Source organism: Microtus pennsylvanicus, chromosome X (genome assembly GCF_037038515.1).
Source record: "Microtus pennsylvanicus isolate mMicPen1 chromosome X, mMicPen1.hap1, whole genome shotgun sequence".
Classification (NCBI taxonomy): Eukaryota; Metazoa; Chordata; class Mammalia; order Rodentia; family Cricetidae; genus Microtus; species Microtus pennsylvanicus.
Window position 1 is genome coordinate 44,352,181 of NC_134601.1, and position 25,315 is coordinate 44,377,495.

The window sequence follows — 25,315 nt, forward strand, 5'->3', positions numbered from 1 at the left end:
TTCATACTTAATATGCAATTCAAATCTATGAAAACGGTGTGCGTGTTCTCTCCACAGGGGAGCAAAAGATCTATTTTTTCTCACTTCTTGCTCTGTATCTCCCACAGCTTTCTCAGTACTGCTCAGGATTTCTTTCACAGAAAATCTGTCAGGCACAAACATTTTGTCAGCCTGCTCTTCTCAAGCACGAAAGCCATAATAGCGCGAGATTATCCAAGGCACTTGGTACAGCATTATGAAAGTGACACAGAGAAAGAACAGGGGAGTACACGCCCCCACTCTAGCCCCCCAAAAAGGGCTGCAGGAGAAAGTGCCAGTTACTTGTAAAAGACGGAAGTTTATTCAGGATTCGGAAAGTCAGGTGTGCTGACTCGGACTTGGGGAGACCACCATTGGATAATAATAAGAGATTCAGAAAGGCTTAAATGCCTGATAGCCAATTGCCTAAAACACACAAAAAAGAAAGTAAAGTTCTGGAGTCGGTTTTTTGTGACGTGTGTCAGTTCCCATCGCCGACAGTGCGGTAGCACCGCCCACAGCCTTCAGGCACAAGGCTCTCCTGGGACAGGTTGCCTAAGCGGCTCAACCTACCACAGGGCCACTAACTAGCGGAAACTTGCAAATCCGGAGGCGGGACCCGGCTCTTTGCAGACCTCGTGGGCAGCTGCACGCATGCGCACGCCTCATTACCGTGGGACCAATTGCAAGGAGGCGCTGAGCATTACGCCTGCGCAGTAGGTCTCCAGCCTCAGTGCCTTTTCCCTCCGGCTCTAGCGGGCCGGTTTCTCTATCCAATGTCCACTCGGGGCTGGGAGGAGGAGACTGCGTAGTGTGCGTGTGACGGGAGGGGGGAGCGGGTCCGGGCCCGTGGTATTTGACCCGTTCGACGGTGTGTGAGAAGGAAGGAGCAGGAGCGGGAGGTTCCGAGTAGCGGTTGCCGAAATGTTCCGGTGTGGAGGCATGGCGGGTGCTTTCAAGCAGAAACTCGTGCCCTTGGTGCGGACGGTGTGCTTCCAGAGGCCAAGACAGAAGAACCGGCTTCCAGGTGAGTAACTGACCCGTCCCGGACAACCCCTTCCCCTACTTCAAAGTCCAACGGCCTCGGTGCTACAGGCTTTCCGTCCCTTGCAGAACTCCCCCGTCCTTCCAAAAAACAAAAAACTTCCCATCATAAGAATTCCAAATTGGCGGGATACGAACCCAGAGTTTGCAAGCTTCCTCAGCACTTTTGTGCCGACCTGACCTTCAAGAGATTTGAACACCAGAAGTCGGTGTGGGGCCTTCTCCTGGGACTATTTCTAACTTGCGAATAACAATACGCTTGGCCACAGCATTTTGCCCATCGCTGCCACCTTGCCCTTTTAAAGCATTGAGGTCAAACGGACGTTGCCATGTATTGGTTGTTACAGCCCTATGCCCAAGTTTCTCCTGTAAATCAGATTATTCTTTCTGCCTTCCAAAACTCCTCATGAGAGCTGTAGATTTGAATGCCCCACGATGTGTAAACAGCGTAGCGCCAGTAAGGACTCAGTTGTACACTAGACATGGAGAGAATTAGCTCAGAATTGATTTGAGATGCCCACACACTGCAATTCCTGATGGTCTTGCATGCTTCAATGAAAATTATTAGAACACACTGCATTGTTCTCAGGGAAGTTGTCTCATTAAACTCTAGAGCTGGAAGGGATTTTGTGGTAAACATCAACCCACTCAGTTTATGGATAATAAATTGAGGAACAGAGAAAAGAAATTACTTGCAAACGGTCACATAATTAATAGGTAGAGCTAAAGCTACTCTGCCAGTCTCTAGGCCCCTAATCTATTGCTCCACCCCTACCCTGCTTCCTAAATTTGACTTGAAACAGTTAAGCATGAATTAGGTTCTCTTTTCAGAAATTAGCCTATTGTGCATCCAATATCCATGGGTTTATCTGAGCATGGTTTGAATCAGTTTATTTTCTTTCTTTTTTTTTCCTTTCTTTTTTTCCAAAACAGGGTTTCTCTGTAGGTTTTGGAACCTGTCCTGGAACCAGCTCTTGTAGACCAGGCTGGCCTTGAACTCACAGAGATCCGCCTGCCTCTGCCTCCCGAGTGTTGGGGGTAGAGGCGTGCACCACCACCCGGCTGAGTCAGCTTATTTTCAACCTATACAGATTTGTGGGAATGAATGACTTTTTACAAAGTACATTTTAGCCGTGCGGTGGTGGGTGTGCATGTCTTTAACCCCAACACTCGGGAGGCAGAGGCAGGCGGATTTCTGTGAGTTCAAGGCCAGCCTGGTCTGCAAGAGCTAGTTCCAAGACAGGCTCCAATGCTATAGAAAAGCCCTGTCTTGAAAAACCAAAAAAACAAGCAAACAAAAAAAGTGCATTTTAAAAATGAATTATTTTTTTAAATCATCATCCTGGGGTAATTACATTTATAATATCAAATGTTATCCTTGAGGCTTTTGTGACGTGCAGGTGCCTTCTGGGCCTTTTAAAAAGGAGTGGAAAATACCTTTTGATTGTTACGATCTTTGCAAATTCTTGGAATGAGTCAAAGTGTTTCTTAATAGGTGTTATCTTCTGGGTGTGGTAGATGTGACCTTAATCTCAGCATTCTAGAGGCTGAGACAGGTGGAACTCTAAATTCAAGGCCTTCTTGGTCCAGGCAGAAAGTTCTAGGCCAGCCAGGGCTACTCAGTTGAGACCCTGTCTCAAAAAAAGGTGTTAGCTAGGGCTGGAGAGGTGGCTCAGTGGTTAAGAGGACTGGCTGTTCTTCCACAGGTCTTGAGTTCAATTCCCAGCAACCACATGGTGGATCACAACCATCTGTAATGACATCTGGCGCCCTCTTCTGGTGTGTCAGCATACATGGAGGCAAAATGTTGTATACATAATAAATAAATCTTTAAAAAAAAAAGGTGTTAGCTAGCTGATTTATGTCCTAGGAAGTACTTCTTAGAATTTAAGAATTTGTTTTAGCAAAAATAAACAGACAAAGAAATAAAGAACAACAACAAAAACCCTCTGGCTTACCTAAAAACCCAGTGAATATAATCTGTATGAGTTCTGTGCATGGAAATAGTGGTGTGTTGTATGTAAATTGTGAAAAAAATCATACAAATGTAGATAACCTGAAGATACTAGCCTTTCTAATTCTGTGTTTTTATTTTACTCAATACATAGCTTTTACCAGAATTCTGGCTTTAACCAGAAGTTCTCATCAATTAAGCATTCATTTGATTACAGTATTAGAGCTGTTGAAAAAATACAGACTTACATGTTTCTTTCCCACTGCATGACTTTGCTTGAAGGCAGTCTCCTGTAAAAATACTATGACTTCCTGACGTACCCATCCATCTTTTTAAAAAAAACTTACTTATTTATTATGTATACAACATTCTCCCTCCATGTATGCCCACACAGCAGAGGAGGGCACCAGATCTCATGGTTGTGAGCCACCATGTGGTTGCTGGGAATTGAATTCGACCTCTGGAAGAGCAGCCAGTGCTCTTAACTACTGAACCATCTCTCCAGCGCCCCCCCCCATCCATCTTTTTGCACACACTTTTTTGTGCTTTGGCCATGAATCAGAGTATGACATCACCTGCTTTAAAAATGAGAGGGGGTAGGTTACAATTTCAAAAAGAATTTATGATACTTTCATTGTAAGAATATTTTGTGGCTCAATTGCCTTTAATCTGATTTCCTTTTCACATGGCATCATCTGCCATATGCTTTCACAGAGGTGGGCAAGAGTCAAGATTTATATACCACTCCCCCTTTCTTCATCCCCCCACCAATACTTTGCAGGTTGTTAGAAAACTTAATTCTTTTTGGCTTTTTTTGTTGGCTTAGTTAACCTTGAGCCTGCCTTGAAACTAAGCATCTTCACCTCTCACCAGTGTTAGATTCGTTTCCATTATACTCTGCTTTTTTGCTCTTGAAACCTTAGTACCTGCTATTCTGCTTTATGTGGATTTTCTGCCTCTTTCCAGAAATGATTAAGGTAACTAAACCATAACTCTGTGTCTGCATACATTACTGAGAAGGGGTTAATAATATTTTGTGTTCTGTAATATTTTTTCCACCAAGCATTATGCTGCCAATTTTGTCAAACTGATCACTACTCCCTGACCAAAGGTCCAAGTATTTGACTTTTCTTCTTTATTTGGAATCATAACATCTTTTTTTGAGACAGGATCTATTATGCAGCCCAGGTTGTCGTAGAACTCATGTAGACCAGGCTGGCCTCATAGAGGTCTGCCTGCATGGATCTGCCTCCTAGTGCTGGGATTGAAAGGTGTTCAACACGAGGGGCTGAAGAAATGGCTCAGTGGTTAAGAGCACTAACTACTCTTCCAGAGGACCCAGGTTCAGTTCCCAGCACCCACATGGCAGCTCACAACTGTCTGTAACTCCAGGGGACTCAGAAACCATGGCAAAACACTAATGCACATAAAATAATTTTTTTTAAAAAAAAGAAAGAAATGTGCCAGGTGGTGGTGCATGCTTTTAATTCCAGCACTCTGGAGGCGGAGGCAGGGGGATCTCTGTGAGTTTGATGCCAGCCTGGTCTACAAGAGCTAGTTCCAGGATAGGCTCCAAAGCTACAGAGAAACCCAGGAAGGAAGGAAGGAAGGGAGGGAGGGAGGGAGGGAGGGAGGGAGGGAAGGAAGGAAGGAAGGAAGGAAGGAAGGAAGGAAGGAAGGAAGGAAGGAAAAATAAGAAATAAGAAGCGATGATACATTCCATTTAATACTTTTCTGCTGTGGCTGCTGTAGTGAGGGATGTATCTGTGACTGCAATAGTGGTGTGATAGAAGCAGATGAAATCTGGGCCCACGGGGCTGGAGAGATGGCTCAGAGGTTAAGAGCATTGCCTGCTCTTCCAAAGGTCCTGAGTTCAATTCCCAACAATCACATGGTGGCTCACAACCATCTGTAATGAGGTCTGGTGCCCTCTTCTGGCCTACAGACATACACACAGACAGAATATTGTATACATAATAAATAAATAAATATTTAAAAAAAAGAAATCTGGGCCTTCAGTAAGAGCTGGGGTTATGCTGGGGCTGTGCCTCAACACCAGATGTTGTCTGTGGCACCATCGGCTGAGAACAACAGTACTAGGAGTCTTCAGTAAAGATTGGGGGGAACTGATTCTAAAGCAAACCAAAATAGGAAAAAAATAAAAAAGCTGGGCAGTGGTGGCCTTTAATCTCAGCACCTGGGAGGCACTCCCTGAGTTCAAGGCCAGCCTGGTCTACAGAGCTAGTTACATTATAGCTAGGGCTGTTGTTACACAGAGAAACCCTGTCTCAAAAAAAGGGGTGTTTATTCTAGATTGAATCTTTTCGTCTTTAAAGAAGGAACTGAGGGGCTGGAAAGATTGCTCAGTGGTTAAGAGCACTGGCTGCTCTTCCAGAGATCCTGAATTCAATTCCCAGCAACCACATGGTGGCTCACAACCATCTGTAATGAGATGAGATCTGGCGCCCTCTTCTGGCGTGCGGACATACATAATGTTGTATACATAATAAATAAATAAATCTCTAAAAAAATAAAGAAGAAACTGAACATTTGGCTGGAGAGATAGTTTAGAGGTTAAGAGCACTGACTGCTCTTCAAGAGGTTCTGAGCTCAATTCCCAGCAACCACATGGTGGCCCACAACCATCTACAGAGAGATCTGGTGCCCTCTTCTGGCATGCAGACATACATGCAGGCAGAATACTATATACATAATAAATAAATCAAAAAAAAAGAAGGAATTCAACTCCTTATGACCTAGAATCCTAGATTGTGGACACTGCTAAATGACACACTGGTTTTTGATGTTTTGAGACAGGATCTTGGTATGTATTTCAGTTGTACACCCTCTCCCCAACTCACTATGTGGCTAAATCCTGATCTCATGGTCCTTCTGTCTTAGCCTTTAGAGTGCTTGATGGCATCTTTTAAAAGCCTAAATGATTCTTCTTTACTCATCCTACCTAATCAAGTGTTTTCAGAAGAAAATCTTTGGCGGATAGATTTTTCTATAATCAGTTAATAAGTTAGATTTCTTTTTTTAATGGTTGCTGGGAATTGAACTCAGGACCTCTGGAAGAGTAGTCAGTGTTCTTAACCTGTGAGCTATCTCCCCAGCCCCCAATAAGTTAGATTTTTTTTCTTTGTTTTTCAAGACAGGGTCTCTCTGTAGCTTTGGAGCCTGTCCTGGAATTAGCCCTTGTAGACCAGGCTGGCCTCAAACTCACAGAGATCTTCCTGCCTCTGCCTCCCAAGTGCTGGGATTAAAGGTGTGCACCACCACCGCCTGGCTAAGTTAGATTTTTTTTTTAAAAAGATGCTTTGAGGGAATTGCTGCCATGTGTTAACATTCTTCTAGGTCATATTTCCTAAAGTTGCCTAGTTATATGATTTGAATAAAGGATAAACCCAAATCTTCTCCAGGATCTGCAAAAGAAACACTGAGATTGAGAATAAAATTCTCTTGGATAGTCCTGGAATCTGTATTTTAGCAAACTCTTAGAGTTCATATGACCAGGTAAATTTGGGAAATACTGTTTTAGATGAATAGTGACTCTTGTTTTTCTCTTTCACTGGCTTAAGGATTAAAAAAAAAACACTCAGCAACCTTGGTTCTCTTGTGATTTGCATCAAGCATATTTTCTCATAACCAAAGGACTGGGAGTTTATCCTATCTGTTCCTGTGTCCTAAGCATCCTGTACAGTTTCTGAGACACTAAGTTCCCAGTGAACGGTTTCTTTTTTCTGATATCTAAAGTGTTCTTTTTCTTCTGTGCCATTTGTAAGAATGGTTCATGCTGTACTTATAGTTATCATTCTTTTATTTATTTATTTATTATGTATACAATATTCTGTCTGTGTGTATGTCTGTAGGCCAGAAGAGGGCACCAGACCTCATTACAGATGGTTGTGAGCCACCATGTGGTTGTTGGGAATTGAACTCAGGACCTTTGGAAGAGCAGGCAATGCTCTTAACCACTGAGCCATCTCTCCAGCCCCCTATAGTTATCATTCTTATTCTAAAATTCCAGCAAGGGTTGATAATTTTTTTAAAGGCTGATAAAATTAAATAGTTGTTGCATTATTTATAAAAAGGCATCTAACAACAGTGGGCATATTAAATAGGCTGTTTTATCCATGTTGGAAAAATTAGTTTGATGTTTAGGAATCAAGTTCTTTTTGTTTGTTTGTTTTGGTTTTGGTTTTTTGAGACAAGGTTTCTCTGTAGCTTTTGTGCCTGTCCTAGAACTAGCTCTTGTAGACCAGGCTGGCCTCGAACTCACAGAGATCCACCTGCCTCTGCCTCCTAGTGCTGGGATTAAAGGCGTACGCCACCACCACCCGGTTTGGGAATCAAGTTTTAAGAGCATATAGACTTCTTAATCATTTGGGATTCCTAAGCCCCTCAGCATATGAATGTGTTTCTGGAAAGGTCTGGGAATATGGATAATAGGAAAATTTGAGGCCTCCAAAAATGAGCTTACTGGTTAAAGTATTACTCTACTGATAGTCTGTGGTAAAGTTGCCATTTTTATTAAGCAACATGAAATTAATGGATCTGGGTTAGAAACCTTCTCAAAGAAAAAAGAAACCGTTCACTGGGAACTTAGTGTTTCAGAAACTGTACAGGATGCTTTAGGACACAGGAACAGATAGGATAAACTCCCAGTCTTTTGGTTTAGGAGGGGGAAGTAACTGCTGCTATTCTGCATATGAGAAAATATGCTTGATGCAAATCACAAGAGAACCAAGGTTGCTGAGTTTCTTTAGTCAATGCCAAAGACATGCTTCATTCCTGTAATCCCAGCAGGAGAATTGCCAAGATTTTGAGTGAATTCTAACCCTGCTTAGTCTACAGTGTGAGATCATGTCTCAAAGAAACAAAACAAATAGAAATAAATGTCCATTCAAAGTATTGGGAGGTTGAGGTATGGGGTCATGAGTTCAAAGCAAGTCAGAGCTACATATCAAATTCTCATCTGAAAAAGAAAACAACATCAAAAGTTTGGTCAATATCGATCAAATTAGAAAGACAACACTCTGGAGGCAGAGACGGAAGATTTCTGTGAGTTCGGGATCAGCCTGGTCTACTTAGCAGGTTCTGAGCCAGCCACAGCTACGCAGTTATGCCCTCTTAAAAAATTATTTATACCTACTGTATATTAGGTACTGTTACACAAGCACAAATTGGGTTATTGGGAATTGCATTCTAAGTATAAGTACAAAATCTTGACCTGTGCTGCAGAACATCTAAAACAAGTAACTGCTACAGTAATGGGAAGTCAGGAGTAAGTCACCTTCTTGTAAAACAAGTGAAGAAGGTGGTGGATGCTTCCGTTGGGGCTCTGAAATTTTGTGACTATGAAGAGAAAGGCATGAAAATAGTTTCATAGCTTAAAATGGAGGGCAATCAATCCTAGTGGTTTTGGGGACCGAGTCTGCAGAATCACCAGCTTGGCGCTAGCTAGCCTAGGCAGCATAGCAAGACCCTGCCTCAGAAAAAGAAGAAAAAAAGAGCTAAACTTGGGTTTTTTATTTTAATGTATATTTTCATTTTTCAAGACGGTTTCTCTGTGTATCCCTGGCTTTCCTGAAACTCTCTTTGTAGGCCAGGCTGGCCTTGAACTCATAGAAAACTGCCTGCCCCTGCCTGCCTCTGCCTCCCAGGTGCTGGGATTAAAAGCAAGCACTACCACTGTCCACCTTATTTTAATAATTTATTGTCTAAAAATTAAATCATTTTATTTCATGACAGCAAAGAGTTCTAAACCAGGGAAGATACCATGAAGAATAAAGCAAAAATGATTTTCTTCGCTGGAGAGTATAGATTTAAAGTCTCTTAGCTATATTTCAGAAATTGAAATAGGATGATCACATTTGTGTAACCCACTTCCCAGTGTGAAATTTGACCTGTGTTGGAAAGATGCTACTTAAATATTTTTTAGGTTTATTTATCTACTTATTTATTTATTTATTTTTGAGGAGGGTCGGGTTCCAAACAGGGTTTCTCTGGTTGTTCTGGAACTCCCTTTGTAGGCCAGGTTGTTCTCAAACTCACAGAGACCCTCTTGCCTCTGAGTGCTGGGATTAAAGGCCTGTGCCACCATCTCCTGTCAATAGATTTATTTATTTTAATTTTATGAGTGTTTTGTCTGAATATATATATGTGCACCACATGCATGCCTGTTGTTTATGGAGGTCAGAAGAGAATGTCTGAACTGGAGTTACAGATGGTTGGAAGCCACTGTGTGGGAGTTGAGAACCAAACACAGGTTCTCTGAAAAAGCAGCAAGTATTCTTTTTTTTTTCATTTTTTTATTGATGTTTATTGAGCTCTACATTTTTCTCTGCTCCCCTCCCTGCCTCTCCCCTCCTCCTCTAGATCCTCCCCCAAGGTCCCCATGCTCCCAATTTACTCAGGAGATCTTGTCTTTTTCTACTTTCTACTTCCCATGTAGATTAGATCTATGTAAGTCTCTCTTGTTGTCTAAGTTCTCTGGCATTGTGGTTTGTAGGCTGGCTTTCTTTGCTTTATGTTTAAAAACCACCTATGAGTGAGTACATGTCATAATTGTCTTTCTGTGTCTGGGTTACTCATTCAAAATAATGTTTCCTAGCTCCATCCATTTTCCTGCAAAATTCAAGCTGTCGTTATTTTTTCTTCCGTGTAGTACTCCATTGTGTAAATGTACCACATTTTCCTTATCCATTCTTCGGTCGAGGGACATTTAGGTTGTTTCCAGGTTCTGGCTATGACAAACAAAGCTGCTCTGAACATAGTTGAGCACGTGTCCTTATGGCATGATTGAGCATCCTTTAGATATATACCCCAAAGTGGTATTACTGGGTCTTGAGGAAGGTTGTTTCCTAATTTTCTGAGAAATCGCCACACTGACATCCAAAGGGGTTGTACCAGCTTGCATTCCCACCATCAATGCAGAAGTGTTCCCTTTTCCCCACAACCTCTCCAGCATAAGTTGTCATCAGTGTTTTTGATCTTGGCTATTCTTTCAGGTGTAAGATGGAATCTCAGAGTTGTTTTGGTTTGCATTTCTCTGATGACTAGGGTTGTTGAACATTTCCTTAAGTGTCTTTCAGACATTTTAGATTCCTCATTGAGAGTTCTCTGTTTAGGGCTGTACTATATTTTTTATTGGATTATGTGTTCTTTTGGTGTCCAACTTCTTGAGTTCTTTGTATATTTTGGAGATTAGACCTCTGTCTGATGTGGGGTTAGTGAATATCTTTTCCCATTCTGTAGGCTGTCATTTTGTCTTGTTGACCATGTCCTTATTGCTTTACAGAAGCTTTTCAGTTTCAGGAGGTCCCATTTATTAATTGTTTCTCTCAGTGTCTGTGCTGCTGGGGTTATATTTAGGAAGTGGTTCCCTGTGCCAGTGCGTTCAAGTGTACTTCCCACTTTCTCTTCTATAAGGTTCAGTGTGGCTGGCTTTATGTTGAGGTCTTCGATCCATTTGGACTTGAGTTTTGTGCGTGGTGATAGATATGGGTCTATTTTCATTCTTCTACATGTTGCTATCCAGTTATTCCAGCACCACTTGTTAAATATGCTTTCTTTTTTTCCATTTGATATTTTTTGCTTCCTTGTCAAAGATCAGGTGTTCGAAGATGTGTGGATTGATATCCAGGTCTTCTTTTGGGTTCCATTGGTCCTCCTATCTGTTCTTATGCTAATACCTGGCTGTTTTCAGTACTGTAGCTCTGTAGCAGAGTTTGAAGTCAGGGATTGTGATGCCTCCAGAAGTTCTTTTATTGTACAGGATTGTTTTGGCTATCCTGGATTTTTTGCTTTTCCCTATGAAGTTGAATACTGTTCTTTTGAGGTCTTTGAAGAATTTTGATGGGCATTGCGTTGAATCTGTAGATTGCTTTTGGTAAGATTGCCATTTTTACTATGTTAATTCTGCCTACCCAAGAGCGTGGGAAATCTTTCTACTTTCTGGTGTCTTCTTCAATTTCTTTCTTCAAAGATTTAAAGTTCTTGTCATACAAGTCTTCCACTTGTTTGATTAGAGTTACTCCGAGATATTTTATGCTATTTATAGCTATTCTGAAGGGCATTGATTCTCTGATTTCTTCCCCAGCCCTTTATCATCTGTGTACAGGAGGGCTTCTGATTTTTTTTTTAGTTAATCTTGTATCCTGCTACATTGCTGAAAGTGTTTATGAGTTGTAGAAGTTCCTTGGTAGAATTTTGGGGATCACTTATGTAAACTATCCTATCATCAGCAAACAGTGAGAGTTTGACTTCTCCTTTTCCAATTTGTATCCCCTTGATCTTTTGGTGTCTTATCAGCAAGTATTCTTAACCATGGAGCCATCTCATTGGCCCCTAATTTAATTTTTTTGATGCCACAATTTAATTTCTCTTAGAAATATTAATAGGTTTGAGCCTAGATTCCTGCCCCTTCCTATGCTAGGTATGTGCACTATATACTTAAAACTGTTCTGAATTATAAAATGCTTATTGTCCCAAGAATTTTAATAAGAGACTGCAGGTCTGTATACTTGTTTTTAGTTCCCCTGTACCCTGACACTGTGAAAGGAAAGGGCAGAGTGTTGCTTTTTTCATTTCTGGAAGTATTATATAGGATACTACTACTAAAGCCTTTTTTAAATTAAACAGTATTAGAAATTGGCCCTAGGGTCCTGCACAAGCTAGGTAAGCACCTTACCATTGAGCTGTATCCCCAACCCCTTTGAAAATATTTCTTAAACCTAAGGTCTCACTACATTGATCTTGCTGGGTTTTTTAACTCACTTTGTATCCCAGTAAGGCCTTGAATTTATGAAATTACCTCAGTTTCGGGAGTAGCTAAGATTGCAGGCCTGATCTACCAGACCTGGCTCTGTTCTTTTTTGTATGTTTGTTTGTATTGTCTATTGTTTTTCTTTAAGGTCCAATTCTTACTATATAGCTCTCTGGCTAATGTGTAACTTCCACTGTGCTTGGCCTCTGGTCTTTTTTTTTTCTTATTTTTTTTCTTTTTTCACAGGGTTTCTCTGTGTATCTTTGGAGCCTGCCCTGGCACTAGCTCTGTAGACCAGGGTGGCCTCAAAGTCATAAGAGATTCACCTGCCTTTGCCTCCCGAATGCTGGGATTAAAGGCATTCACTACCACCACCCAGCGCCTCTGTCTTTCTTTTTTTGTTTTGTTTTGTTTTTCGAGACAGGGTTTCTCTGTAGCTTTGGAACCTGTCCTAGAACTAGCTCTTGTAGACCAGGCTAGCCTCGAACTCACAGAGATCCGCCTGCCTCTGCCTCCCAAGTGCTGGGATTAAAGGCGTGCTCCACTACCACCTGGCAGCCTCTGTCTTTTAAAACCTAGTTAGGATAAAAACTCAAAGATCAGCCTTTAGACCCCTGGTTTTTCCAAGTAGTCTCCTATTTGCAAGGTTAGTGGCAGGACCTTGTTAGAAATGGAGATTAGTTCTCTGTGTGGTGAACCAAGCCTGTGATTCTAGTACTCATCAGGTTAAAACTGGAGGAGTACCCTGGTCTGCCTAAGGAGACTTTATCTCACAAAGCAAAAAAGACCCAGTGAGATGACTTAGCAGTCAAAGGTACTCGCTGACAAGGGAAAGACTTGCCTTCAATCCCTGGAACCCACAGTGGTGGTGGGAAAAAAAACCACTGCTCTAGATCAAAGTGTACATACTCAGCCAAACATGGTCAAATAGCTGCTACTTTTGTGCACTACACAAGTGGAGTGGGTTTTACTTCTTCTTGTTGAAATATTTTATTTTTTGAGAGAGTCTCGCTTTTTGACCTGAGTTGTCCTAGGACCACTACTTAGGGTTCTGTCTTTCAATTTAGGATTGTCCAACCTCACCTTCTCAGGTGCTAGAATTAGAATTATAGGCATGACCCACCATGTCAAGGCTTTATTCACATTTTTTATAGTTTTTAGGTATTTTTGAGACATTCTCATACTGCAACCCAGCCTGGTCTCAAATTTGCAGCAATCATCCTGCTTCAACCTCCCTAGTACTAAGATTATAAATTTGAGCTACCATATCTAGCAGTGTTTATATATTTTAAATGGCCAAGAAAACCTTAGTAACAAACAATATTTTAATACTTAAGCAGTATATAAAACTTGGGTTTTAGTGGCTATAAATAAAATCTAATTGGAACATAGACTGTTTTTATACCCAGCAGGATTAATTGTTACAGAGACCAGACTGTCCACAAAGCTGGAAACAAGCACTTTTCCATCAGTGATGAACACCTATGAGGTCTAATCACTGAGAAGACATTAAGGCCATGCCTCATGAAAATTTCTGCATCCATTGGGAAAAAGGAAATCTGTAGTGTCTCAACCTTTTCATGAACATATTATTACAAATGCTAATATAAAAATGACTATTATGAACTATTAAGAAACCAGGTGGTGGTGGTGGTGCACACCTTTAATCCCAGCACTCGGGAGGCAGAGGCAGGCGGATCTCTGTGAGTTCGAGGCCAGCCTGGTCTACAAGAGCTAGTTCCAGGACAGGAACCCCCCCCCCCCACAAAAAAAAAACTACGGAGAAACCCTGTCTCAAAAAATCCAAAAAAAAATGACTATTATGTTAAACGAGAAACTGCAAGACATTGCTAGACACTTTACATTTTGTATTTCTGGAATATACTTAAGAGTAGAAATTCAGTTATTTTGAGAAATTAAGTTCTCTATGAAATTTTTGTTCTGACTTCCTTTTGATCTTTCATGTTTCTTCTAGGACATATTACTTTTCGTACAAGACAGAACTGTGTGTTCCAGGGCTGTAATTAAGCAAGGCTTGAGCCAAGTAGATTGTTCCTGAAATGGGCATTGTAATGTCCCAGGTAGTCTGTGGTCAGTTTTGTATATTTTTAGCCTTATGTTTCTGTTGATTCCACATCCATGGATTCACTCAACTACTAATCAAAAATATTTTTTAATCAAACGTGATGACATATGCCTTGGAAGGCTGAGGCAGACAACTTAGTGAACTCCAGATCAGCCAGGTTACATGGTAAAGCCCTGTTTAAAAACAAAAAACAAAATAAACTAGGTACACCCCTTTAATCCCAGCATTTAAGAGGCAGAGGCAGGTGGATCTCTGTGAATTCAAGGCCAGCCTAGTCTGCAGAACAAGTTCTTGGACAGTCAGGGCTACACAGAGAAACCCTGTCTTGAAAAACAACAACAAAATTTCCTAAGTTAGGCCAAGCCATGGTGGCATATGCCTTTAACCCAATCCCTCCGTAGACAGAAGCAGGGGGATCATTGTGAGTTCGAGATCAGCCTGGTCTACAGAGCTAGTTTTAGGACAGCCATGACTACACAAAGAAACCCTGTCTTGAAAACCAAACTAACTAACCAAATAAATAAATGAAACTTATAGCATTATCTGTACTGAACATAGGCAAACTTTCTGTTTTTTATTATTTTCCCTAAATAATATAGTATAGCAACTATTTGCATTATGTTAACCATTATAAGTAATTTAGACATGATTTGACGTATATGTGATTATAAACATAGGTTGTATGAAAATTCTGGACCATATTCTATAAGGTACTTGAGCATATATGAGTTTAAGTTAAATCTAGGAATCTGGACTCAAACCACCACAGATACTGAGGGATGGCTACCTACTAAATAGGTTATCTTGGTGTTTACTTCATTTATGGTGAAGTTGTAAAGATATTTGATGAACTGCTCTTTTTTTTTTTACCAATTTTCTGGAAGCTTTGAATGTTCTCATTGGATAACGTTTAAATTGTACTCTTGAGAACTCCAACAGCTAAGCTGGGTATGATAGTGTCGGTTTAGAAGGATCACAAATTTGATACCAGCTTGGGCTACAAAGTGCAACCCTGCCTCAAAAAAAAGTTCTGTTACCTTAGGTTGTACATAAATATCTGTATTATTTATGTGTTCAGTTTTGATTTTGTTTTTCTTGGTCATAGAACAGTGAACATTGTAAAACCCAAGGTATAATTCTTTATTTCTATAGTACATTGATAATTTAATCATAATCATGTGTTAACTATTTTATTTGTGTATGTGTTAACAAATTGTGTTCCTTTAGGCAACTTGTTCCAGCGATGGTGTGTTCCTCTAGAACTCCAGATGGCAAGACAAATGGCTAGCTCTGGTTCATCGGGGGGCAAAATCGATAATTCTGTGTTAGTCCTTATTGTGGGCTTATCAACAATAGGAGCTGGTGCATATGTAAGTAAAAAAGCAGCTTGCGTAGAGAAGCTGCCAGACAGCTCCCATTGATAGTCTCAGTACTGCTCTGCTTCAAAACTTGCAACTAATTCTGCTTTCTCCTGTAGGAAAACTTCCAAAAAGCCTTCTTTAAAATGTCTATGGGAGCTGATTTGGGAATGACTGATATTTACTGATTTATGTTGATTGTTTTTTGCACTTTTCACTTCTTATTCTTTGCTTGAAAACTGTGTTTCCTGAGGCTTGACTAACCCACAGCATTACCCTTGTTCTTCTCTTGATTGTGATAAAGTAACCTGTAAGCAAAGTCAATGTTCATTGCAGCTCCTAAGCACAATATTTCATTTTAATGTATTTATCAATTTTTTAAAGTCTTTTTTTTCTTAGCTTGAGATTGACCATTTACAAAACAGCTTTCAATAAAAATTATTAAGCATTTCCTAAAAGGAAAACTAAATCCCTGGCTCTCACTCAAAGACTAAATTATAGAAATGGGTCTAGTATCTCCAGTTGTACAATGGAGTTTAGGGGAGCTGAGGAACAGTATTTAATTGGTACATAGTGTTAGCATGGTTATATCTCCTTAAAAGAACTGATCTTAGCAGGTCGCAGATGATTTATTCTGTGGGTGTTTTTGGTTTGGGTTTTTTTTTTACTTGGCAGAGTGTATTGTAACTAAGCAGATCCACCTAAAACTCAATCCTGTAAGGTTGAATAAATCGCCTTTGATGACACCTGCTAACATCCTTGATCAAAGAAAGCTGTTTGCTTTACATACTAAGAACAAATGGTTCGATACCATCACAATCTTAGTTCTTTCTCTGCTGGTAATAGTAAAATTATTTTTTGTTCCTCTGTCACTAGGTTGGGGAGGGGGCATGAAAATTATTTGAAGTTACCCATAGTCTCATACCTTAAGCTGACTCAAAAATGTACAAGAAGGGTAGCCAGCTCTTGCCAGTTATAACTCAAATCAGAGGAAGAAATAGATAAAAATTTGCCTGATCCTGTACTTTGAGGAAGAGGCCTTCTCCTCCAATACTGGAGCAGCTTTTAACTTTTTTTCCTTTTTCAATTTTTAGCACAGTAACAAAAATGCTTCTCTGCATTTGCATTAAATGTTTATTCATTAATACTTAGTGCCTTTTCTATTTCCTTTTGTCTCCTTCCTGGCCTTATGTTTGCCTACAGTTGTGCAATGTCATCTCCTAGGATCCCCTTCTAGATCGCTAGCGTCTACAGGTGCTTCTGAGAAAGATGGCAGCAGCCTAGTATACTTCTTAATTGTAGGAGCAACAGTGACTGGGGCAGGAGTTTATTATGTAAGATGCTTATACTAAAATATGTTTGGGGATAGGGTGGGTGAAACCATGGCACTAATAATAACTTGGTTCATAGAATACAGTAAAATATTCACAGCATGTGCTTCCTATAGACATTTGTTAAAGGGACATTGTCAGTCACTAGAGACTCCTCAAATCTTATTTTTCTAACCTTTGAAGTTATTATACTAGACCAGTCTAAACTCATAAATTTAGAGCCAAATCCTTATATCAACCTTTTCTTTGAAATGTTTGTCAAATTTGTGCTTATTTTTATACTGCTAAATTATATTGTGCTTTAGTGCTGCATGTCTAACAAGACAGTCTCAGTAAATATTGAATAAGTAAATAAAAGGAACTTGAGCACCATCAACTTTGAATCATTTTAGGTGAAATGTAATTTTTCTGTTTTGTGAGAAGCAATCAGCTTAGCTTTTACTGTGAAAGGGCATTAATTGAATGCTTTTGACAAGGTCCTGAAAGCCATACAGATTGGAGTATTTTTCCAAACCACCCACGGTCTCTACTTCAAATTAAATTCATTTGGCAGTGTCCCTTTTGTTACCTCTAATTTGGTGAAATTAGTGGCTGAAGCATTCATGTAGGGTGATTTCTTGAACACCTCTCATTGATGATTCAGGTACTACCTTCTGAGCCTTAATTTTTCCATTTCATGTTTTTCAATTTTTCTCATCACTTCCATTCACTTATTCAAAAATAATTTTAAAGTCTTTTCATTAGATATGTTTATAATAATTGAAATCTATTGAACCTCTGGTTTGTGTTGCTGGCCATAATTGAATGGCCTGCCCCCACAGGGTTGACCATGCTGATACTCTTGATGCCAAGCCACAAGACGAGTCAGTCACGGTAGCTTTCTCCTATTCTAGAAATATCTAAGAAGAACAAATTTCTCTCAAGTTACTCAGTTAAATGCTTCATTTCCCTCTGTGTTTGTCCAACCCTGGTTGTAATAAACGTATTTTAATGGCTGAAGGTTAAATGATAAGCTTTTGTCTACTTTTATCAAACTAGTCTGTATACTTTTGTTTCAGGTTTTAAATAGTTGAAAATTTGCTATCAAGCAGCTTGAAAGTTATCTCTGAAATTGGTATTAATCATGAGAAACAACTTAAAATCAGTGTCCCGATTTGGTGAGATTCCAATGGCTGGAAGCATCAGCAAGTTCAGGGCTGATGAGATGACTCCGTAGGTAAAGGTGCCGGTCGCCAATCCTGACAACCTGGGTTTGATCCCTGGGATGTACATGAGGGAGAACAAGAAACAATTCTCTAAAGTTGTCCTCTGACCTCCACATGCACGGTGGCACTCACATGTGAGCATACATATACAGACACACAAGCAAATGTAATAAAAAATAATGTAGTGCTTATATTTGTTTCTCAGACTGTCAAAACCAAGTACCACAAAATGACTTTAACTATAGACATTTACTTTCTCAGTTGTGAAGGCTAGAAAGTTAGAATGAATGAGACAAGGTTAGGTTTCTGGTGGAGGTTTTCTTCATGACATGCGTGCAGCCAACCATCCACCTTACTGGGTCCTTGCATGGGGGCAGGGCAGTGTTGAAAGTAAATGAGGTAGTGCTGGTGACTCTTCCTCTTTTTGTAAAAACCCTATTCAACTTGTCACCACTCCTGTCTCTGGATACTGTCACCCTGGCAGTTACGTCTTCAGCATATGAATTGAGGAATTCAGTCCTTAGCAATATCCCTTCCAGCAACTTTTGTTATTTGAAGAAATATTATAGAAGGTGGAGCTGCGGGCCTGCTTTTCATCCTGCCCGGCTCCCAGCCACCTGGCTAGCTTATGCCCCGAAATAACACACAAATTGTATTCATTTAAACACTGCTTGGCCCATTAGCTCTAGCCTCTTGGCTAGTTCTCACATCTTGATTAACCCATTTCTAATAATCTGTGTAGCACCAAGTGGTGGCTTACGGCGGGGGGGGGGGGGGATTCAGCATGTCTGACCTGGTGGCTGGCTCCATTGCGTTTGTCCCTCACCTCCCTTTGTCCCAGCATTCTGTTCTGTCTACTCTACCCACCTATGTTCTGACCTATCAGGCCAAGCAGTTTCTTTATTAATTAACCAATGAAAGCAACAGATAGACAAATGACCTTCCTACATCAAAATATTTCTGATTTGACTACAATTACTCCTTCAGTAACTCCTATATTAAGGGTTCTTTATCTTCCTGGCCCTCTTTGCCCCACCGGCTTTAAAGAAACACTTTCCCATGGTCTATAGTAAGAAATGCAGTTTATCTTGCAACCCATAAAACTACAACTACGTAAAATGCAGTAAATTTTAACTTGTGTTATTCTTACTGGCTTGTCCATAAGCTATTAATCTCTTCTTACCCTCTGTTCCCCTACTAATGCTGATCCTAATCTACAACTGACTCTCAGCCCACTAGTGGGTTATGACCAGTTTGAAAAACATTGACCTTAATGGTAGCATCTGCTGCTTGATACAAGCACAAACTCCTTATTAGCATCCATGTGAGCTTTTTTTGCCAGTGATTTCCTCTAATACCTCAGTCTAATACCTCTAATATTCTCAGTCTTTTACTAGTTTCAGTGAACCAGGCCAAAATGGCCTTTAAAATAATTAATGAAGTTTACCACTATTCAGGTGATAGACTGTTGCCTTAGAAAGTGACCTTTCATTTCAAATTTCTTCCTGTTTAGAAAGGTAGCCTCCTAATATTTTCATAAATTTCTAGTATTTTTTAGCCTAACATGTGTTTGTCCACTCTAATTGGAAATCTTTGTGAACAAGGAATACAGAAACCCCTTGGGGAATATAATTTGTTATTTAATGTGTACATAAACTTTCACTTTAGAACATTGAGCTTAAAAGCTGTATATCCACATTTAACCTTAGTTTAGCCTTTTCCCTGCCAAACCTCCTTTCCTGCTCTACTCCTTTCATGTGTATAAATATCAGGCAGCATAGAATGGCTCAGACCATTTCTGGATGACCCTCTCAGTATGAGCATAACCCAGTCTCTTCCCGTTCACTTTGGTTTTACTCACCTCTCTGTTTGGGTTCCCCATTTGCAGCATGTCACCTAATGAGCTGCTCTGTAAAGTGATCCTAGAAAGTCTTTTTTTTTTTAGTTTATTTTTGGGTGATAGAAGGGATCAAAACAGGGCCCTTGTGCTTGCTAGCCAAACATTCCACTACTGAGTCACATCCCTAACCTCATAGGAATATTTGTAGAATGTGTTTTTTACTTACTCTAATTCTCCTTATTTCTACAGTTAATTCATTTGAGAAATGGCCACTTAATTTTTTTAATATTTATTTATTTATTACATGTACAATATTCTGTCTGTGTATATGCCTGCAGGCCAGAAGAGGGCACCAGACCCCATTACAGATGGTTGTGAGCTACCATGTGGTTGCTGGGAATTGAACTCAGGACCTTTGGAAGAGCAGGCAATGCTCTTAACCTCTGAACCATCTCTCCAGCCCCCGCCACTTAAATTTTTATCTTGTTGTCCACATAGGATATAAAAGAACAAAAATATTGTGATCAGAAGACATCCTTGGGCTGGGACGGTAGCTCAGTTGGTAGAGTGTTGGCCTAGCACATACAAAGTCCTGGGTTTAGTCTCCAGAAGTACATCAGTCAGACAGGCATAGATACATAGCGTGCCTGGTGCCTGTATCCCAGAATGAGAGAGGTGGAGACTGGAGGACCAGAAGTTCATGGTGATCCTAAGCTACTTGAGACCCTATCTCAAAAAACGTCATTGTCTATCAGTTTTTTGTTCTTGTTTTTGAGAAAGCGTTTCTCTGTGTAATAGCTCTGGCTGTCCTGTAGACCAGGATGCCTGGCCTCAAATTTGTAGAGATCTGCCTGCTTCTGCCTCCTGAGTGCTGGGATTAAGGACTTGTGCCACCACCACCTGCTTTGCTTCTTTTTTTTAAAAAATTAATTTATCTTTGAGACGAGGTCTTACTATATATGGTTGTGGCTGGCCTCACACTCACAGAAATCAGCCCATCTCTTCTTGCCAAATGCTGGAGTTAAAGGCATGTACTACCATGCACAGCCCATGTTTAAAATTTATGTATGTATGTATTTCTGAGGTCAAGGTCTCACCCTGTATTCTCACTGGCTCAGAACTCATTGTGTAGACCAGGTTGGCCTCAAACTCACATAAATCTGTATGCCTCTTCCACCCAAATCCTGGGATTAAAAGTGTTGTTTCTACAACTGGTAATTTTTTTGACAGTTACTAATTAGGGCTTGGGAATATAGCTCAGTGACCTGATATGCATAAGGCCATGGCTGGTCTCCAGCATCTAAATATTTTAAAAAATAAGTTAAAAGTAACTAATAAACCCTGGTGTTGAGTGTTAATAAAGAGGAATAACAGAAATTAGTCACAATACAAAGATATTGTTCCTCAATTTGAAAGTGTAGCGGAAAGAATGTATTTGAAATAAAATAAAATGACGATGATATTTGAACCTTAATAATTATTTATATGTTGTATTTCTAAGTGAGACTCCTTCCTCCTTTGTTTAGGAAAAGAAAAAAAACTATTGCTGGAAAAATGAGTTATATTTTAAGAATGATACACCTAGCCACATATCTCAATCCCTGGCAAACTCTGAAACATTTATCAGGAAGATACGGTCCCCGTGTGCCTTGATTTTACAACTAGCACCAGCATAGTCCAAAACGCCTTTCTGTACTTTAGCCATTTCTATACTTACTAACATTACATTCCCTTTTCTTTACTTTCGGAATTCAATATCAAGAGAGTTCCTTACCAAGAGTCACAGAAAATCTAAAACATATATTTTGATCTGTTTTTGAGTATTCTTTTTCTCACCAAATATGTGTACACTGAATAGTTTTATTTCTTGAGAAAAGAACTTTGGGCTGGGGGTATAGCTCAGTGGTAGAATGCTTGCTTAGCATGCATGAAGCTCTGGGTTCTATCCCAAGTATTGGAAAAGAAGGCTTTGCCTTAGTGATTTTGTCATATCAAACTAACCTTAGTGTAGACAAAAGCTTCTCATTTAATTGAAATGATATTAGCTTATGGTCTGAGTTAGCTGTATCATGTAATAATCTTTCTCTGTGTTTGGGTCTACAGGCCTACAAGACTATAAAAGAAGACCAAAAAAGATATAATGAAAGAATGGCAGGGCTAGGACTGACACCAGAAGAGAAACAGAGAAGGGCCGACGCCTCTGGTAAGTATTCCCCTATGTCTCTTCTGTATGATTTGAGACTAAATAAGGGAAAATGATTAAAGATTATGATTTGCTAATACCTTGTTGTAGTGTAACAGTGTGAGATTATAAGCTTCCAGAAATTATGGTTTTACCCCACAACAAGGAGTGATATCCTGAAATATTTGGTTGGCATTTTAGGCTTGAAGTAAAATTATTGTGAGTACCTATCTTTATATAGGCTTTTAAAAAAATATTTATTTATTTATTATGTATACAATATTCTGTCTGTGTGTGTGCCTGCAGGCCAGAAGAGGGCACCAGACCTCATTATAGATGGTTGTGAGCCACCATGTGGTTGCTGGGAATTGAACTCAGGATCTTTGGAAGAGCAGGCAATGCTCTTACCCTCTGAGCCATCTCTCCAGCCCCCTATATATAGGCTTTTTAAAAGGCAAGCTTGGTAAGAAAATCAGGAAAAGATAGGAAAGCCATTTTTCCAATGACTAAGCCTTTTTAGTCATATTAATTCCTTTGAATCTTTGGAGTTTGCGTTGTAGATATGTTTGTTTTCCTGTAGCACAAAGCTCTAGCCTTCACTTTATTTGAGTCACTTGGTTTTTCAAGGAGGAATGTTTTAATCCTTTAATAACCCCTATAGCTCTGGGTAGGCGGTTTGTATTGCTTTCTTCAATAATGCCATCTTCTTCATGAACATTGTCTAATAATCTCCAATTGACCTCGTAGGTGTTTCCCTTTTATTGCTAACAAAAGGTGCAACTGAACTTGATATTTTCCTGGTGGCTGGTAGAAAAATAATAAGAATGGCAGAGGCCTTTTATTTTTTTGGGGGGGGGTTTCGAGACAGGGTTTCTCTGTGGCTTTGGAGCCTGTCCTGGAACTAGCTCTGTAGACCAGGCTGGTCTCGAACTCACAGAGATCCGCCTGCCTCTGCCTCCCGAGTGCTGGGATTAAAGGCGTGCGCCACCACCGCCCGGCTGCAGAGGCCTTTTAATATATGCTTTCTAATATATTTGAGAAATAACTAGCCAGGTGTGATGGTGTACAGCTGTAATCCCAGCACATGAGAAGCTGAGGCCAGTCAGGGATACAGAGTGAGACCTATCTTAAAAAGGGGCAAAGGAAAAGACCAATATTTAAGGTCAGCCCTGGATCCAGTATAGAACTAATGAATGAAAGACACCAATCAACTCATTCACTCCATTTAAAAATTTTCCCCACAGGTAAAATGAAAGGAATATTCCTCCAACAGAATGTTCAGAGGATTGTTTTGTGCTTTGGTCACCCCCTTTTTTTTAGTTCTGGCTCTCAAACCCAGTATCTTGGACATGATAGGCAAGCTTCCTGCCACTGAGCCACATCCTAAACCCAGTAAGTTTAAGATTTGTATAGGTGTGCCGGTTTTATTTTATGTAAAGGATTAAGACAAGTACAAAGTGACTTTTTGAAATAGTGGCCCAGAGTCATCAGAGCCTTTAAGAAGACTGACCCAGGTGGTAGTATCACACTCCTTTAATCCCAGCACTGGGGAGGCAGAGGCACTGTATGGTCTAAAGAGCTCGTGCCAGGACAGGTTCCAAAGCAACACAGAAACCTTGTCTCGAAAAGCAAACAAAAAGACTGACCCTGTATGTTCTGTTACAGCTGCAGAGGGAGGGTCATCTCCTCAAGTCAAAGTACCAAGTCATGTTCCTTTCCTGCTGATTGGTGGAGGTACTGCTGCTTTTGCTGCAGCCCGATCCATCCGGGCTCGGGATCCTGGGGCCAGGGTAAGGTGCATGTTATTTTGCTTGGTGTAGAAGGTATAGTGTGCAAATTTAGCCAGTGTGAATGCTTTGACATTTACCTCTTAAATTAGCACTGACAAGTATTATTTTGTGTCTAAAGGTCCTGATTGTATCTGAAGACCCTGAGCTGCCATACATGCGACCTCCTCTTTCAAAAGAATTGTGGTTTTCAGATGATCCAAATGTCACAAAGACACTGCAATTCAGACAGTGGAATGGAAAAGAGAGAAGGTATGTTTGCTTATGTAAAATGGGCCTGACTGAGCATGAGGAACAGGTTAAGATTTTGTCACTGATCACGTATAATACATGGGAAGGCTGTACATGGAAGTTTGCTATTGTATATACTTGGTCAGGCTCAGAGGCAACAAAGAACATTCTAGCTTCTGTTCCCCAAACTACTAACAATCAGCAGTTTAATGCTAGACTGTGAAATATTAGGGCTCCTATTTCTAGGACCTTTAGGTTAGATTTCTCTGCCAGAGATTAGCTTAGCCAGTGTTGTCATTTCTTTATAAGTACCTAGGCAATCATATAAAAGCAAGTGAAACTGATTATGACACTTCCATTTTTGGGTGTGTATGTGTTCACAAGCATACATATATGCATATATGTGGAGGCCAGAGGTCAGCCTTGAGTGTCATTCATCAGCCTCTGTAACATGAGGGCCTGCTTGTCAGGGTTTCTGTCCTCCCACCAGGTCCCACAGCTGCCAGGCCCCAAAGAAAATCACAGAGATCTCCGTAAGTTATAAAACTGATTGGCCCATTAGCACAGGCTACTTATTAGCTCTTGTAGCTTATATTAACCCATTATTCTTATCTATGTTAGCACGTGGCTTGGTACCTTTCTCAGCTGGGCAGATTACATGTTGTTTCTCGGTGGTCTGGGCAGGAATGGGAGGAATGGGCTTCCTCCTTCCTAGCATTCTCCTGTTCTCATGGTCCCGCCTCTACTTCCTGTCTGGTTGACCCACCTATACTTCCTGCCTGACCAATCAGCGTTTTATTAAAACACATGATTGACAGAATACAGACAATTCTCCCGCACCAAGCCACCATCTACTTTGTTCTTGGTTTTTTTTTTGTTTTTGAGACAGGGCCTCTCACTGGTCTGGGAAGCAACTAAATTGGCAAAATAGGCTGGATAGCCAGTGAACCACAAGGATTTTCCTGTCTTTGCTTCCTCAGTGTTGGGATTACAGGTGCATGCCAACTTGCCTGGCTTTTTTATGTGGGTTCTGGGGCTTAAACTTGGATCCTTATGCCTCTGCAAGCACTTAGCTGAACTGTCTCCCCAGGCCATTGATGATGGTACTTTGTTTGACACTAACCCACATTCACAATTGCAGGCCTAGAGTAGGAAGGCTATAATGAAGAGCCTCATTATCAGAATGCTTGCACAAAAAACACTTGGAGCTAGCTGGGCATGATAGTACATGCCTGAAACCCTAGCATTTGAGAAGATGAGGCAAAACAGTCAGGAGTTCAAGACTAGCCTAAGTAACAGCCTAGTTACTCAAAATGTCTCAAAAATGCAAAACAAACATAAACAAACCCCAAGTATTAGAGCTATAGTTCCAGCTTTTTTCTTCTATAGGACTCCTTAGGTCTCTCAATTCTAGTCCTGTTCTTGGGGCTCTAGTGTATTTCTTATTAGTGATTCTTTGACGTTGAACTAAAATTTACAGACCTGGGCTGGAGAGATGGCTTAGCATTT

At 40.4% G+C, this 25,315-nt stretch overlaps 1 protein-coding gene across 2 annotated transcripts in view; it reads left to right on the forward strand.

The window, feature by feature from the left end:
- The first annotated feature begins 750 nt into the window (after positions 1–750).
- Aifm1 (apoptosis inducing factor mitochondria associated 1) overlaps positions 751–25,315 on the forward strand; it is a 46,435-nt gene continuing 21,870 nt past the window's right edge. Inside the window, exons 1-5 of one of the 2 annotated variants that reach the window (XM_075956722.1) lie at positions 751–1,045; positions 15,100–15,242; positions 21,710–21,809; positions 23,454–23,578; positions 23,697–23,827. In XM_075956722.1, coding sequence (XP_075812837.1) covers positions 943–1,045; positions 15,100–15,242; positions 21,710–21,809; positions 23,454–23,578; positions 23,697–23,827 — 602 coding nt within the window. In that variant the 5' untranslated portion in view covers positions 751–942. Of the gene's footprint in view, positions 1,046–15,099; positions 15,243–16,433; positions 16,565–21,709; positions 21,810–23,453; positions 23,579–23,696; positions 23,828–25,315 lie in introns of both variants that reach the window. The other variant, XM_075956723.1, reaches the window with a different exon arrangement.